Source organism: Pieris brassicae, chromosome 9, assembly GCF_905147105.1.
Source record: "Pieris brassicae chromosome 9, ilPieBrab1.1, whole genome shotgun sequence".
Taxonomy (NCBI): domain Eukaryota; kingdom Metazoa; phylum Arthropoda; class Insecta; order Lepidoptera; family Pieridae; genus Pieris; species Pieris brassicae.
The window spans coordinates 13,192,459-13,207,395 of record NC_059673.1 but is presented as its reverse complement, the minus strand read 5'-3'; the positions used below and the strand labels follow the sequence as shown (position 1 = coordinate 13,207,395).

At 30.5% G+C, this 14,937-nt stretch overlaps 6 protein-coding genes across 7 annotated transcripts; 3 read left to right on the top strand and 3 right to left on the bottom strand.

Annotated features, from left to right (window-relative positions):
* Positions 1-57: 57 nt before the first annotated feature.
* LOC123714312 (single-pass membrane and coiled-coil domain-containing protein 4) lies at positions 58-645 on the bottom strand. 2 transcript variants are annotated; one of them, XM_045668533.1, is made up of 2 exons: positions 446-645; positions 58-378 (listed from the first exon to the last, which is right to left on the bottom strand). In XM_045668533.1, the coding sequence occupies exon 2, from the start codon at positions 362-364 to the stop codon at positions 182-184; it is 183 nt and encodes a 60-aa protein (XP_045524489.1). In that variant the 5' UTR covers positions 365-378; positions 446-645; the 3' UTR covers positions 58-181. The 2 variants fall into 2 exon arrangements, with proteins under 2 accessions (XP_045524489.1, XP_045524488.1); XM_045668532.1 differs by having other exon boundaries at positions 58-371; positions 446-638.
* A 1,457-nt stretch (positions 646-2,102) lies between these two features.
* Positions 2,103-3,263, top strand: LOC123714497. Its single transcript, XM_045668761.1, has 3 exons — positions 2,103-2,288; positions 2,874-3,041; positions 3,123-3,263. Exons 1-3 carry the CDS (start codon positions 2,145-2,147, stop codon positions 3,261-3,263), a joined length of 453 nt encoding a protein of 150 aa, XP_045524717.1. The 5' UTR covers positions 2,103-2,144.
* Positions 3,264-4,378: 1,115 nt separating this feature from the next.
* On the top strand, positions 4,379-6,321 carry LOC123714695 (60S ribosomal protein L10a). The gene is made up of 5 exons (XM_045669078.1): positions 4,379-4,503; positions 4,638-4,793; positions 5,297-5,452; positions 5,652-5,817; positions 6,120-6,321. Coding segments are annotated over exons 1-5 (651 nt in total). The 5' UTR covers positions 4,379-4,501; the 3' UTR covers positions 6,291-6,321.
* Positions 6,322-7,211: 890 nt separating this feature from the next.
* Positions 7,212-11,439, bottom strand: LOC123714694 (Fanconi anemia group D2 protein). The gene has a single exon (XM_045669077.1). It carries the CDS (start codon positions 11,314-11,316, stop codon positions 7,261-7,263), a length of 4,056 nt encoding a protein of 1,351 aa, XP_045525033.1. The 5' UTR covers positions 11,317-11,439; the 3' UTR covers positions 7,212-7,260.
* A 23-nt stretch (positions 11,440-11,462) lies between these two features.
* Positions 11,463-12,727, top strand: LOC123714696 (28S ribosomal protein S14, mitochondrial). Its single transcript, XM_045669079.1, has 3 exons — positions 11,463-11,735; positions 11,974-12,197; positions 12,570-12,727. Exons 1-3 carry the CDS (start codon positions 11,667-11,669, stop codon positions 12,670-12,672), a joined length of 396 nt encoding a protein of 131 aa, XP_045525035.1. The 5' UTR covers positions 11,463-11,666; the 3' UTR covers positions 12,673-12,727.
* Positions 12,728-13,347: 620 nt separating this feature from the next.
* Positions 13,348-14,378, bottom strand: LOC123714697 (60S acidic ribosomal protein P1). Its single transcript, XM_045669080.1, has 3 exons — positions 14,216-14,378; positions 13,767-14,019; positions 13,348-13,447 (listed from the first exon to the last, which is right to left on the bottom strand). The coding sequence occupies exons 1-3, from the start codon at positions 14,285-14,287 to the stop codon at positions 13,434-13,436; spliced, it is 339 nt and encodes a 112-aa protein (XP_045525036.1). The 5' UTR covers positions 14,288-14,378; the 3' UTR covers positions 13,348-13,433.
* Positions 14,379-14,937: the final 559 nt, after the last annotated feature.

Genomic DNA, 14,937 nt, shown 5'->3' with positions numbered 1-14,937 from the left:
ACGAATAAATATATTTATTCCTGAAATAACAATATTATATACAATTATTTTTTGGGTTTGATATGTTGGAAAGAAATAAATAAATGATAGTCACAATATCATCTATACAAATGTAAATTTCACAACCATAATTAGATTTTAATAAATTTACTTAAATATTTAAAAAGTTAACAGTAACAAATTACGCCACCTGCATCGTTGTTGGCCTCGTTTTCACATACACGTAGACACATATTAATATAAAAACGACAGCTACAGTTGGAAGAACTATTGTATTAATTTGCTGACGAACTTTAGCAAATTCTTGTTTCCTTTCACGTTTTTGTCTCGCTGTTTCTTTAACTGGTCCCTTTAGCTTCCTCATAATGTACCTAAAAACTGGAGTCGATAGAAATGTCTCGAAAAATTGTAATATTATTAAGATTAAAATTTGTAGAGAAATTACCTTTCTAAAAACAAATAATTATATCAGTATAGTTTATAGTGGTATCAAATAATATTTAAACCTAATTCATAAACGTTATATTTAAATACAACTACACAATTTTACTATTTTCGACGTGGAAAGCGGAGAGACAATTTACAGATATCTAATATTATCACCTTCACCATTCTGTGAACCAAAACACCGCAGTTCGTCATCCGGAAAATCAAACTTATTGGTAATTTTTAAACCACAGACCAAGTGTGTGTTCTAAATACCACAGGCAAGGACAAAGTATAACGATGTGAGATATCGTGTATAAACAGTGATATAAAGAAAGAAGAAACAATCTTGTAGAAGTGGATTAAAATCCTTGAGTGAACAGGGTAGAGTATTATTTTATGTTTAGCCGACTCCAGATTGTCGTCGGGGGAGGCATCGAGGCGTAATTAATAAACATAATATTGGCGAGTCGAGGGTGCACGAATGACAGCCATCCAGTCTCGGTTTATTAAGTTGCTCGTTACTACAAGATGGACATGACTGCGACCTATGTTATGTGCCTAACAATATCATAATATAATAATGTCTTGCGTTTATATTAAATTTAAATAAACAATAAAAACATATCATATATATAATTAAATTCATGCATATCTATTTCATATCATATCAAAGAATATATATATATATATATATATATATATATATATATATATATATTCTTTTTTGCGACTGAGGCACAAACTAGCTGCTGTGGTCCTGATAGAATTACCAGCGCTGTGGAACAACTCTGCTCCTTAGCATAATGCTGAGCCAGGGCCAATTACAACCACAGTACACACGCATTACACAATTAAACCATTTTTCTTTAAAAAAATTGCTATCTCTCATTCCTTTTTATTGATTTTATTTTTGATTATGGTTATTTTATCTGTTTCTGTGTGTGTGTTTTGTTAATAGTAAATGTTATGTCTATGTCTATATATAATTTAATTTAAACTTTTTCTTTCTTTGGTATCCTCTAAAAGTCACCATTAATCATGTTTTTAACATCTATGTATTTAATTCTTTGCTTTTCTGATCCCACTTTTAGATGCGAAATGATTAGGCCATTTGATAAAATTCTATAACACGCATACACAATTCGTTACTCGACTCTGTCACGATAAGCAAACGCGCTACTTTACAGTGCAGTAGTTATAGTGTAAATGAAGCAAGCGAGAAAGTGTAGTTGATGCTCTCACCTCGCCCCACGCTACCTTTGACTGACTTCGAGCAATAACGTAGCGGGGTGACACAAAGGGACACGTGGTCAGTGTGGAGATAAAAATTATAATACAGTTACTCAGGCCTTAAAGAACTGTATGTTCCTACATTATTCAGTAGGTACTAAGTTTCACTTTTACAGCCTCTTAAGTAATATCCTTATCATATTCAATAAGTACCCTATGGAATATTACATTTTATTAGTAGTGTTATAATTATTTTCAATTTAATGAAGTTTTCACTATAAAAACATAAAGATAAAAAGAAAGAAGAGATTTTGCTTTTTGGTTTAACGATGAATCTTAGAAACTCCAAATAAAGCGGATGCAATCACATATCAAAACAGCTAATATTTGTTATCTGTGATGCATTATTGTCAAATGACTTCAAAGTTAATGCTTCAGCACTATTGAATTGAATTTATATAATATTTATTATAACTTTTGATAAAATGGAATTTTTTGGACTTACTTTATTTGGACCGCAAAATTATATAAGAGACACTTTAAGAAGTGATTATAAAGAACCAGAATCTAAAGAAGAAGCAGATTATTTCATACAAAAGATAAAAAATGATTTAAATGCTCAAGGAAAAGTAACGTTTTTACTTTCATACCGATATTTCTTTATTAGTTTTTATTTGGTTTTACAAAATTAGTTACATATAGGTTGACCATAATTATTGTTATTATTCCGAAATTTCCTATAGTTGATTCTAAGTGTTTGAGCTAAATTTATCCAAACAGCTTGCTTTTTTTATTATTAATGTTTCTACAGTAGATGAAATTTATTTGTTGTTTTAGTTTGATATACATTTCATGATCGTCATCAACAATGCGTATTCAATTTGCTCAAAATTATTATCTCAAGAATTCGAAACAGCTGCAAAAACAAAAAAAAATATATGTAAATAATAATCATGTCACAACCCTGAGTCCCACACGCTTTAGTCATAGCTCCTCAATCTCTTGAAGCATTTGATCATTTACTTTCACAAAATAGATTTGTGAGAATAGGTTGAGGTACATGCTGGGGTAAAGATCTATAAGTAAATATATTTTATCCAAATCATATAGACTAGATTATAGAACAATCAATGAAAGAGTAGAGGCTAATTGGAAGTAAATTAATAGCATCGTAATTCGTAAAGATTATTGATAACATCATTAACGTGTTACAGAGTATTAATGACATCGATGTTATAAGATTAATTGACTGTTACATTGGAAGAGTTAACGGATTTGCTTATGGGTCATCCCAAAGATTCACAAAAATGAAACGCAAAGGTGTTATAAAGCCTATTGGCCCAGCAGATATGTATAGAATTCCTACCACAACTTCCATTGATGTAAGTGATACCCACTTAAATTTACTAACAATTAATTGTCTTACTTTGTGACACATTTTAACGTGTACGATATTGTTTCAGTATGGATGGTGGCAGCAAGACCCTGCTTTATTAACTACTTCGTGGTATATTACAGACCCGCGACGCCCTCAACCATCTTCTCCGAATACCCTAATTCTAGATATTGTTCGTAAAAATAATAAGTATGCTACATTGTTTTAATAAAATAATGTATATAACTTCATCTCTCTATTTCGTAAAGTCCGTAAATAAAAAAGGGTATATTACTTTTGTAACAAAACCGATGAGAATTGCAATTGTCTTTCGGACTGTCAGTAACAATAAGGAAAGAATATATGATTGTTTATTATAATTAAAACTAAAAACAAATCATGAATGCACAGTCTTATATTGCAAGCCTTTCCATGATATATTTGTGCAGCTTTAACACAATAAAATCGAATACAATACTGCGTCTGCCTAAATTATTTTTGGCACTTCAACAGTTTTTTCAGCATACGCAACTTTGAAAAAATTGTTTGCCTTCGTTTAAGTTGGTGAGAATTTAAAACGCACGTATTTAAAATCATGACGTCTCATATCAACCTGATATGTTGGAAAACATTATTACCGTTCACCAATAACAGTTATAGCAGTTATTACCGCGAATTGAGTTGTCAAGAGGCCTTAAAAATACAATTATTTAAAAATCAAAAATTAAATGTGTATGGAAATGATGTTCACGTCGACAGCCATGTTCATGTAGTATAAGCACATGACATTGCTAATAAATAAATATATTCTATATTACTATAGAAAAAAATATTTAATTTATAAAATCATGATGATTTCTAAGGTTACATAAATATACATGCATTGGGTGCATAGAACCTTCATTCAATTTGATAATATCTTTAGCACAATGTTTTCAAATGATAAAAGTTATTGTAAAGATAGATAGATATCTTCCCAAAATCTAAAAATACATTTTTTCTGTAAAAATACCTCATTTACATTAAAACTTCTGAACCTATAAGGATCATTTTTTCTAGTTACTGTTTCCGTTTTCAGTAATGTAACCATTATTCTTAAAATAAACATGTCCTTTACTTAAAATACTGATATAGAATCATACACAAGGACCCTTGTTATTAAATTTATTTTCAAGTACATAATATAACACTTAAATTAATTAAAAGTTAACTGTCGACACGAGCTGTCATTTTTATACAAATTTAGTTTTCGTCTTTCTACATACACTACTGATAAGGCATCTTGACTAAGCCCCCAATTGCCGTTTATGTCAACATCAGAGTTGCTGTCTGTCAATAGCATATGTCGCTTGACATGATGTACACATCATGACAGTGACATAAGCTATCAATTATCTAAGTGGCAAGAGCTGAGACATTCCTTTTTAGTTTGTGCATTTATCGTAGAAGGAGGTTATTATAACCAAAATGTAAGTTAATTCAAAAATATCTTTAAAATCCTATTATTTATGATATGTAATGCAGCGAATTAATGATTATTAGACCGATATCGATTCTATTTAAAGTATATTTACCCAAATTTATAATACAACGTGTTTTTCAGGTCAAAGGTATCCCGTGATACCCTTTACGAATGCGTAAATGCTGTGTTGGATGCTTCCAAGGAAAAGAAGCGTAACTTTTTAGAGACAGTGGAAATCCAAATTGGATTGAAGAACTATGACCCACAGAAGGACAAGCGTTTCTCCGGCACCGTCAAGTATGTTTACCTGAATAGGCAAATTTTGTGGTTTAATTTACTGAACTACATGTGTGCTTCTTAAAACATTTAGTTGCTATGTTAAATATGTTTTCAACCACAAAACTTGTCCTGGACAGGGAGTCAGTCTCCTCTGACGGGACTTTACCCGAAGTCTTAAAATAATGGGTAGGTTTGCTTCGGCTTACCGATTATTTCAATACAATACCGTTAGAGTGGGTAAGAGAAATTAACGTTTTTTAGTAATATTATAATAGTACTTTTAGATAATTATGTATTTCAATAAAAATTATGTGATATGTAGACACTATCTAATTAAATCCCTGTTTTTCGTTGTACAATTACCCTTTAAACCCTGTTATTCTTTAAGATCGTGATGATTTTTAATTTAATTGCATGTATTATCTGATATTGATGAACACTATAATCTGATACTTGAAACTAACTTGATCATTTGGTTGATGTATGTTGTACCTTTATTTAATGATTTCTTCTGTTTTCAGGCTCAAGTACATCCCCAGACCCAAAATGCAAGTGTGTGTGCTTGGTGACCAACAGCATTGTGATGAGGCTAAGAGCCTAACTGTACCATGTATGGATGCTGAAGCTTTAAAGAAACTGAACAAGAACAAAAAGCTCATTAAGAAACTTGCAAAGAAGTGAGTTAAACATAATCTAACATTGTCATTCTTTGTTATGTTTAATTAATTTATAGATGTCATTAATAATAACTGCTGTTGTTTTACTTCCTTGGTTTCATTTGTGAAACTTGAGCTTGATTAAACCAATATCGCTCCTAGACAAGTACTTCAAATTGGTATATATTGTTAGTTTTTAAATCATTTATTTTTATTCCAGATATGATGCTTTCCTTGCTTCGGAATCACTGATCAAGCAGATCCCTCGTCTGTTAGGTCCTGGTCTGAACAAGGCTGGCAAGTTCCCCGGTCTCTTATCTCATCAGGAATCTATGACTCAAAAGATTGATGAAGTCAAGGCAACTATCAAGTTCCAGATGAAGAAGGTATATAACGTTACTTAACAATCGTGTTTACTTAAAGTACTTTGTGAAATTCCTGTGTAGTTAAAAGTTTTCAAATTCATTGATTTGTCATGATATTTGCATTGAAGCATATATTATTACAGTAGGAGAATTCTAAGAAAACTAAAAACGATTAAATAAAATAACCTTGTTTGATAACCATTTTATTGACTAATATGGTTTGAACATAGTAGTGCAAATTTAATGTTAATTTTATTTAAATTGAACATTTATCATCTAATTAAATGTTTCTTGTTTTTATTTAATTTTATTAATTCTTTCAGGTACTTTGCCTGTCTGTGGCAGTTGGACATGTTGGTATGAGTCCCGATGAGCTGGCTCAAAATGTTCACTTATCAATCAACTTCTTAGTGTCCCTCCTTAAGAAACACTGGCAGAATGTCAGGTCTCTTCATATGAAATCTACAATGGGACCACCCCAAAGATTGTACTAATTTTAAACAATACAAATATTTGACAATTAAATGCATTATTTTTTCTGTATATATATATAACAAATATAAAAGGTCCTGAAGTCTGTTTATAAGAATATATAATAAACTTGCACTATTAGCGATAACACTATTCTAATGTACGTACAAGCTGTATATGAAGCAGTGATTTAACTACCTGACCTAATTGAGAGAAATCATAGGCGTCATGATCTTGTAATTAAATACCATTGTAGTTTTGTATACCTACAATTTAAATGTAAGGATTTTTCCTTGAGTGACAACTGAGGGTATAAAAATAATTAACTAGCAATGCCCCGCGATTTCGGTTCGGTTCTCGTGGTAGTGGAAAGTCTAATAAGTCAGACTAGATATAACTTCCTTAACCTAAAAGTTTTATTTTACTTTACAACGAAAATATTATGTATATCTAATGCATTTTGAATGTCCAACATTAGTAAATTAAAGTACATGTATTGAAGAAATCTTGAGTAGTAGGTAGCGAAATAATTTTTTAATCAGTCCAGGAATTTTTAGCTTGATTAAAAAAAATGTTAAAAAGAATTCAAAACGCAAAACTTTCTTCTATAATATTAAAGAAATGGATTTGTAGAATTTCAGTACCTTACAACTTCCCTATACACAACATTTGACGTAGTTTTGTTGTTTTGTTGTAGACGGAATAGGCCAACATACAATTGTCCATTTGTAAAACATTATTTTCTAGATATTGATATGTTCTTTAATACTGTGTAGCATTTTTCCTATTGTCAATAGTTTCTACAGCGCCTGCGATAACAATTTTTTTTATATTTTTATTAGGGCTTTCTGCCTAATAAAAAGGGCTAAAACTGGCTTCTGTCAGTCGGTGCAGACGCAGCTTTCTTATCGGTCCTAATTTGATATAATAGAAAAACACTTCGCTAATCAAAAATCTAGGTTTTTATTAAATATATACCTAGATATTACAATGTTAAACAATATCACTTAAACTTTTTGAATCGGGGTTTATTATGTCATCATCTGTGTCATCACTATCGTCATCATCTGGTAGCTCATCATCACAATCTTCAGCAGATTCTTCAACACTTTGTTGAGATGCTATGACTTCTCCGTGAATATTTTTATTTTTAAGATTACCCATCCAAAATGCTTCTGAACAGTTGTTAGCAGTTAATGCAGCTTTTACTTTATAAATTAGTGTCTCTAGCAGTTGCCTCATATACGGAACTTTACTCATTAGCACACTATCTTTCCTCAATCTAGAATGGCAGCAAAGCGATTGCAAAAATCTTGTAGTTTGCTGAAGAGTTTTCAATATCTCTAATACCTCCTGCGTTTCGCTTTTGAATTGCATTTCTATGATAGGCATTCCATTCGTTAAAAATAATTTTATTAGAGGTAAGGATTTCTTGAAAAATGCTGATAGATTATTTCTGCTATCAAAATTCTTAGATATATCAGTCATACACTTAAGAATAAATGTAACATCTTTCCATAATTCTAAATGTTCTGAGTTTGTAAGTCCTGTATTAATTTTTCTTTTTGTAACTTCACTGAGAGCTGACCCTAAATTTCTAAAAAATACTGGAAAATTTGATTTGTTAATGCTTTTGAAGGAAATAAGTGTGTTATTACGATTTTTTAAAGTATCTATTTCATTAACTAAAGAACTAGAAATATGTCTAAGTTCAAGAATTTCACTGTTTATTAAAAACTCTTTTGCAAAACCATTAATACTATTATTTAATATCAATCCCTTTTCTAATACACCATCTGAAGCTTTCCATTGTTTCGATAAAAACTTATTAGCTGTATCTCTAACAATCTTTAAAATATCATTGTGGGAAGTAAACCCTTGAAGAGCGTTCATAACTTCTAATAACGCAACAGCTGTAGAAAGTTGTAAGCAATATTTTGTATGATCCTGTATTAGTTTCGCCAAAGCCACTAATAAATCTCTCAATGTTGCTGAATGATCAGCTAATCCTAAAGATACTACTAAACTTCTCAGAGAAGTTTTTAATAACGCAATATTATTGTTATTGTGAAATCCAATCCATTTTAGGTATAATGACCACAAGTTGTAAATATTTTCAATAGAATCGATTATGTCTAAACTTTTAACAGAATAAATAAACCCACACTCATTTTGACTTCCACTCACATCATGGTTTTCAAAGTACGAAGTTAACAATTTTAAGTGAATCGCCAAATTTGGTAAGAAACTTTTTACATAATTTGCATATTCTTCAGCTTTTATTTTGTCGTAAACTAAATCATTTTCATTAACTTTAGATAGATACGTTGTATGTTTAATTTTTGCAACTAATACAGGTTCAAGTGTACAACAAAGGTTTTTTAAAATATACTTCAAAATTTCAATAGTTAATTCAGGATTACTATCACTTATTTCATCATTCTCGCATAAATCATGTTTTAGTAAATTACTGACACTTAAAGATAAAGGCCTAAATTTTAGTTTATGAACATAATCAAATTTATTTCTTAATGAATTACTCCGTTGCGTTCCTTGATTTCTACTAGTTTCAGGAAGTGTTTCGTCATTACTTTTAGACTTGTGACTTCTATGTTTATTACTTTGAGACTTTGTAACTTTATTCACTGAACATTCTGAAGGGTGTATATAGAAGTTATTTATGGGAAATTTATATGAAATATTGGTATTCGCTATAATTTTACCAACGATGGTCTCTAATTGTTGGACTTGTGAAATTCTTTTAAAAAGTTTAGGTACTAGCGAGGTATCGTTATATGACGAAAACGCATTAATTAATTCACGCATCCAGTTTACGCAATGTACAAGGCAGTCAAGTATAAGAGAAATATTGTCAGATTCCATATCATCAATAAATTCCATATCAAAACAAGGCATTACAATTGCACACCCTAATAATGCATCTATGCTGGATAAAGACCCTTTATGCTGTCTTAAATGTAACGTTTGGACAAGTTGAAATAGTGGAGACAAGAGACTGATGTTTACATCTTCCTTTGTTTGCAGGATTAAACCTCCAATATTTATTGCGATAACTTCATCTATTTCACTGTCGCTATTTAAACAATGCTGCATATTAATTTTAATGTTGCCAATTTTTTTAGATTCAAAATCATCCACCATAAAATTTTGCTGTAAGTCATTTGTCACAGCCTCAGTAAGCCAAACTAAAAAATGTTCATTCATAGGATTAGAAGGTTGAACCACTTTACAAAGTTCTTCATAAAAAAATACAATCATATCCGGACATTGTCTTGTACTTCTACTAATAAGTTCAATTATTTGAGATGCCTCTTGTAAATCTCCTTTCTTTAAATGATCAGAAGTAGAAGAGCTATCTTCCAGCTGCATATTGTTACTTAATGTTTTAGGTGCCATAAGATACTTTACAGCATAAATCCCAGAAATAATACCTTGAACTTTTACTGAAGGATTTGAACTCCCTAATTCTTTTCTAATAATCATATGTATGTCATCTCTAATTACAGAATTCTCAGACGCATATGCAAGACAACATAACAAGTTCATGGCAGCTCGAATTTCCATTAAATTCATATCATCCATTCTGTCTAACAATGTTAACATTTGTACACACTGTGGTCTTAGTATAGACACATCCTTTATTGCAACATTATTAAGGATTATTAACATGTTCATCACACACTGTTTGCAATCTAGTCCAAGTTGAAGCAATTCTGCAACTATTGTCTGTCTGCATTCTTTAAGTTGAGAAAACATTAAAGTATAAATATGTACTGCCAGAGTCGGAATCATAAGGTTTGACTTTGTTTTTAAAAGGCAATTTGTAAGGTTTACCAAACATTTCAGATTGACTTCTAATATTGGTTTAAACTTATCAAAAGCTTCACTGAAGAATTCTTCTTTTATTATATTCAATTTAGATTGTTTATTTATTAAGTTTTCAACTAGTTTTTCTTTTTCTTCTGATGTTGAATAAAGGATCAACATTATTATAAAATCAATTGGTTTTTGATCATTACTACTTTTACAATTACTAATAACTTTAAACCAAGCATTGCTAATACTTTTTGAGGAAACCATAGAATTTCTTATTGCAGTTGCCGTGAGTACTTGACTGGAGGCAATATCTTGAGGTTTAGCAATTGATGTAGGCCAGCCTAGTGCATTTCTTAGGTCATGTATTATTTCAATATATTTACTATCAGTCATGCGACCTGGCATAAGAAGGAACTTCACAAAATTTGGAAAATAATTACATTTTGATAAACTCATTAATATATTTAAAGTCTTTTTCTGTAACTTTTCATATTGCTCATCTGACAAGCATAGGTAAGACAAACAGTCTAGAATTGCCGGAATCAATTCATGATCTTCAGATAAAATCCTGCTCATTTCATTTGCTATATTATCATGTTCTTGATCTCCAATAATGTCAGGAATTGAAGTTATTATTTCCAAACGAACCATTTTTTCCGTTGCTATATCTAGCAAATTAATAAGATTATTTGACATTTTCTCAATATCTAACAGATTGTCTAATGTTGAAAAGCACTTTAATATCATTTGTATCCAAGGGCCACATTTAGAATCAGTTGCCAAATCTATAGCTTTTTCAATAATATAATCCATTAATTTTGTTTGAATTATTGGAATGCATAGAAGAATTTTAATAATGCTATCATTTACCATTACGTCATTATTTTCAGTAGTTGATCGTATAATATTAGGGTACAAATAATGTTTAAAAACATTTAAATCGTCACAGTCTTTTTGTAAGTTTGTAAAAAATTCTGAAACATTGCACGGATAATCCGGATGCTTTTGAAGAGTTTTTTTAATATTTCGTATGATATGAACGGTTTCTAATGTACTTACGCACTTTACAGGAGGTACATTCAAAATTAAACCGCTTTCTTCGAATACTGTTCGCATGTATGTCGGTTGTTCTGAATCATCACTTTTGCGCTTTTTGTTATGATTTCGATTTGAATTAACTTTTCGAGTTTGCGACGTTCGTTTTTGGCTCATATTTGGGTTTTAATAACTATTGATGAAATTAATAAATATGACGATTACGATTCACTATAGTAATATAGTACTGTAATATTATTTTTTTAAATCAGCTACGTCTCGAAAATTACAATAAACATTTGTTTGTTAACAGTTTAATCAGAAGATAAAAAATACTAAACTTCTGTGAAGTGTGGACTGCATAGAATACAAATAGTTCAAACAACTGAGTTTAGAACACATGGGGCCAAATAAATCTCTGTGGTGGTATTTTGGTCTGTGCACATTCAATTTTTAGCCAGTTTCTGGATTTTCTGGGTACAGGAGCCAGGGATTGTGCACAAATCAATTTTGTGTTATCGTTAAATATGATTCTTAACGGCGTAACAAGTTTTTCTAAATTCATATGGAGATCACAGGAAGTTCCTGGATTTGGGGTATGAAAATGCAATTTTGTACTATCATGCATGGAAAAATAAATAGAATTAAGAATACATTCGTAAGTCCTTATAGGAGTGCCTTGAAGTTATCTACATTGTGACAAATAAAAGCTCTTGTAGCATGTTTCTGTTAATAATAATAATTAATATAGCCAAACGACCAAAATCCCACATTTGAGCTAATGAATTAGTAAAAAACAAAATCAATTTTTAATAGTTAATATTTCTACCTCAGTTCCAACAGCTTAGAAACAAATGGGCCAACCGTTGGATGATTAGAGATGTAAAGCGGCGAAGATTAAATGCTGAACACTTTTTAGAGAGAACACGGATTAATGCTATGCGGCGAAACACTGTATTGCCGACAGAAATAAGAGAAATTGCTGACAAAGAGATAAACAAATTTGAACTGAATGCTACTCCTTCACATATAAATAATAGATGTGCAGTCACTTCAAGGTATAATTTTTACTTGCCTTATATCATAGTATACTGTTATATGTATCATTATATCTTATGTAAGCTGACTTCATAGCTTGCATACTACAATGCTACCAATGCAGGTGCCGGACAGATAGCTTTTATGTGCTCCTCAAAAGCTATGCTCAAACACCAGAAACTTCCAATCTTAGGAAAATTAGAAAGATGTTTTATTATTTTGGCCCTCAGCACTATGCCCCATGATTTGAATCTTACACAAAGCCTTATGATATGCAGCCAAGATCCTACTATTAGAACAATAAGACAGTTATCTTTTATTAACCAACATTTTACACATGGTTTTTTGTGATGAATTTAGTTAACTTTATCCTGTTTTTATCATATTTTCAGGCCTAGAGGTGTAGTTAAAGAATGGAGATTAAGCCGTATTGTTTGGAGACATCTTGCCGATTATAATAAACTTTCAGGAGTCCAAAGAGCAATGTGGGGTTAAAAAGCCTTGTGACAAAAAAAGTACTTTTAATTAGTTAATATAGACATTTATTCAATATTTTCATTAATTTGCCTTAATCCCATTTATTCTTTCTATTATGATTTTTTTCATAAGATAACAAAGAAAAATTACATTTTCAATAAACCTAAGTTAATTTTAGATAGTTCAAGTTTAAAAATTTCAAATTAAATTTAACAACTTTAGGATGGTAACTTAGTAATATTATTAAAATATCAAAAAAATATGTATAATTTAAACAGGAAAGTTATATAAATAATTAACATAATAGTTCAAAAAGTGCCAATGGTGGCATAATTAATGAGCATGTAATATACAAATATGGTAATAATTTTTACTTAAACCAATCACAGCATTTAAAACAACAGGATCCAATTATACATGGGGAACTATTTTAATTTATGAAATAGACATAATTCTCCAGAATATCCTATTTTATTATATTATTTATGGCTGAATAACCATTCCCCATGCTGATGAGTAAGCACTTTTAAACTCAGATCAACTTATTGATTTTATCAATAAATTTTCACTAATTCATTGATGCTAAAAAACTTGTAATTTCTTAGATTTTTACTAAAAACTGATTATTATTCCATTGTTTATTATATAAGGGGAAATTCAAGGGTGAATCAACACAAAATGAAACCAATTAGATAATTTTTATACATTTATAAAAATTATTTTCTTATGTCTAAGCTTTGTAAAGCTTCATGGAATAAAAGCTTTGAAAATAAAGCTTTTTAGTCAAACAGACCTGAAACAAAAACAACATTATAAAGCATAAATTAAATACTTAGATGTATAACATTTTTATTTCAAAAATTCTCAGGGTAATTTTATTTCAGTCATTGTAATCTGAAGCTAATACATGCAGACATCATTGAAAATAACCATTATTATGGTTCACTTTATTATCAAACCAACCAGTAAAATATACTTTTCTCATTAATTTGTAAGAGAGAATGAGGCTTACGTGATTTCTAGTTGAATAGAAAGAGTATACATACATACAATATGGTTATTTTCTATAATAGACATACTATATAATAATTTAAAAATTGTACGGTACATACCGAAGCCCATGTCATCATCAGACTCCTCTGGTTCTTCTTCCTTCTTCTTCTCTTCCTTAGCGGCCTCAGCAGCGGGTGCTGCGGCGGCTGCAGCCGGCGCTCCACCAGCTGCTGGCGCAGCTCCTACGCCGGATCCAATGTTTGTGATCAAATCACGAACATTTACGCCCTCGAGGGCTTTGGCAAAGAGACCCGGCCAGTATGGTTCAACGTCAACATTGGCCGCTTTCAAGATAGTTGAAATTTTCTCGCCCTAAAACAATAAACATATTAGGAAATATAACGTTGCAAATCCGTAATACACATTTAGAACGCAGTTGTTTAACTTTTTAAGTAAAAACATCGACTTATCATGAGGATTGAAGTAGATATTTATAAAGGATAACCTTAAAATACCATGTTTAATTTCACTTATAACATTAAATTAGACTTAATCAACGATTACTTACAGTTACGGCAACGTCGTCATCAACTAGGATGAGAGAAGAGTAAACACAAGCTAATTCAGCCTTTGATGCCATTTTTGTTTATAAAAGTGCAAGTCGCCTAGTGGCCTTAGCTCGAAGAGGACAAGCACGTTTGACTTCCCAATTCGAAGAGAATAGGAAATCAAAAAATAAGGGAAATAAATGTCAGCTGTAAGACCAGAAAATGTCAATTGTCAACCAATCCTATTGGACCTATCACAGAGATAAATTTATATCACCATCATGGACCTACCACAGATTACAGCAAAAATATTTATGGTATTTTATTACAGTATTCCTACAGCTACTCATTAAACAATATTCAAACATTTAAACTATACACAAAAGCCAAAAACGGAATACAGATTCAAACATACATAAAGCACAGTTTCACCTATATATACAAAAAAAAAATTGGCTTAAAGGTCTCGTTACCAGGCCATAAAACTATTTAAAAAAAAATACAAAAAAATTAACAAAGTACAAATTAGAACATACTCAATTCTAAATTATAAGTTCTAAGATTCATTGATCATTACAATAAATATTTAATATAAAGGAAGAATAACAAAGCCATTATTAATAAAAGATACCAGTGTTTTTTTTAAATATTTTTAAGCATTTTTTAGTCACATTAAATATATCTATTTACTGGAAATTTGTGTTAAAATCTGAAGGTATACGGTACATGGCTGAATTCCGTA

What these genes read in the sequence shown, in the direction of transcription:
- LOC123714497 (XM_045668761.1), top strand. Translation starts at nt 2,145, where the DNA reads ATGGAATTTTTTGGACTTACTTTATTTGGACCGCAAAATTATATAAGA. An exon ending in ATTTAAATGCTCAAGGAAAA is followed by an intron (nt 2,289 to 2,873) that starts GTAACGTTTTTA and finishes AACGTGTTACAG; the next exon opens with AGTATTAATGACATCGATGT. An exon ending in CTACCACAACTTCCATTGAT is followed by an intron (nt 3,042 to 3,122) that starts GTAAGTGATACC and finishes ATATTGTTTCAG; the next exon opens with TATGGATGGTGGCAGCAAGA.
- LOC123714312 (XM_045668533.1), bottom strand. Translation starts at nt 364, where the DNA reads ATGAGGAAGCTAAAGGGACCAGTTAAAGAAACAGCGAGACAAAAACGT.
- LOC123714696 (XM_045669079.1), top strand. Translation starts at nt 11,667, where the DNA reads ATGATTCTTAACGGCGTAACAAGTTTTTCTAAATTCATATGGAGATCA. An exon ending in AGGAAGTTCCTGGATTTGGG is followed by an intron (nt 11,736 to 11,973) that starts GTATGAAAATGC and finishes TTTCTACCTCAG; the next exon opens with TTCCAACAGCTTAGAAACAA. An exon ending in AGATGTGCAGTCACTTCAAG is followed by an intron (nt 12,198 to 12,569) that starts GTATAATTTTTA and finishes TCATATTTTCAG; the next exon opens with GCCTAGAGGTGTAGTTAAAG.
- LOC123714694 (XM_045669077.1), bottom strand. Translation starts at nt 11,316, where the DNA reads ATGAGCCAAAAACGAACGTCGCAAACTCGAAAAGTTAATTCAAATCGA.
- LOC123714697 (XM_045669080.1), bottom strand. Translation starts at nt 14,287, where the DNA reads ATGGCATCAAAGGCTGAATTAGCTTGTGTTTACTCTTCTCTCATCCTA. An exon ending in ATGACGACGTTGCCGTAACT is followed by an intron (nt 14,020 to 14,215) that starts GTAAGTAATCGT and finishes TTATTGTTTTAG; the next exon opens with GGCGAGAAAATTTCAACTAT.
- LOC123714695 (XM_045669078.1), top strand. An exon ending in ATTAAGAAACTTGCAAAGAA is followed by an intron (nt 5,453 to 5,651) that starts GTGAGTTAAACA and finishes TTTTTATTCCAG; the next exon opens with ATATGATGCTTTCCTTGCTT. An exon ending in TCAAGTTCCAGATGAAGAAG is followed by an intron (nt 5,818 to 6,119) that starts GTATATAACGTT and finishes TAATTCTTTCAG; the next exon opens with GTACTTTGCCTGTCTGTGGC.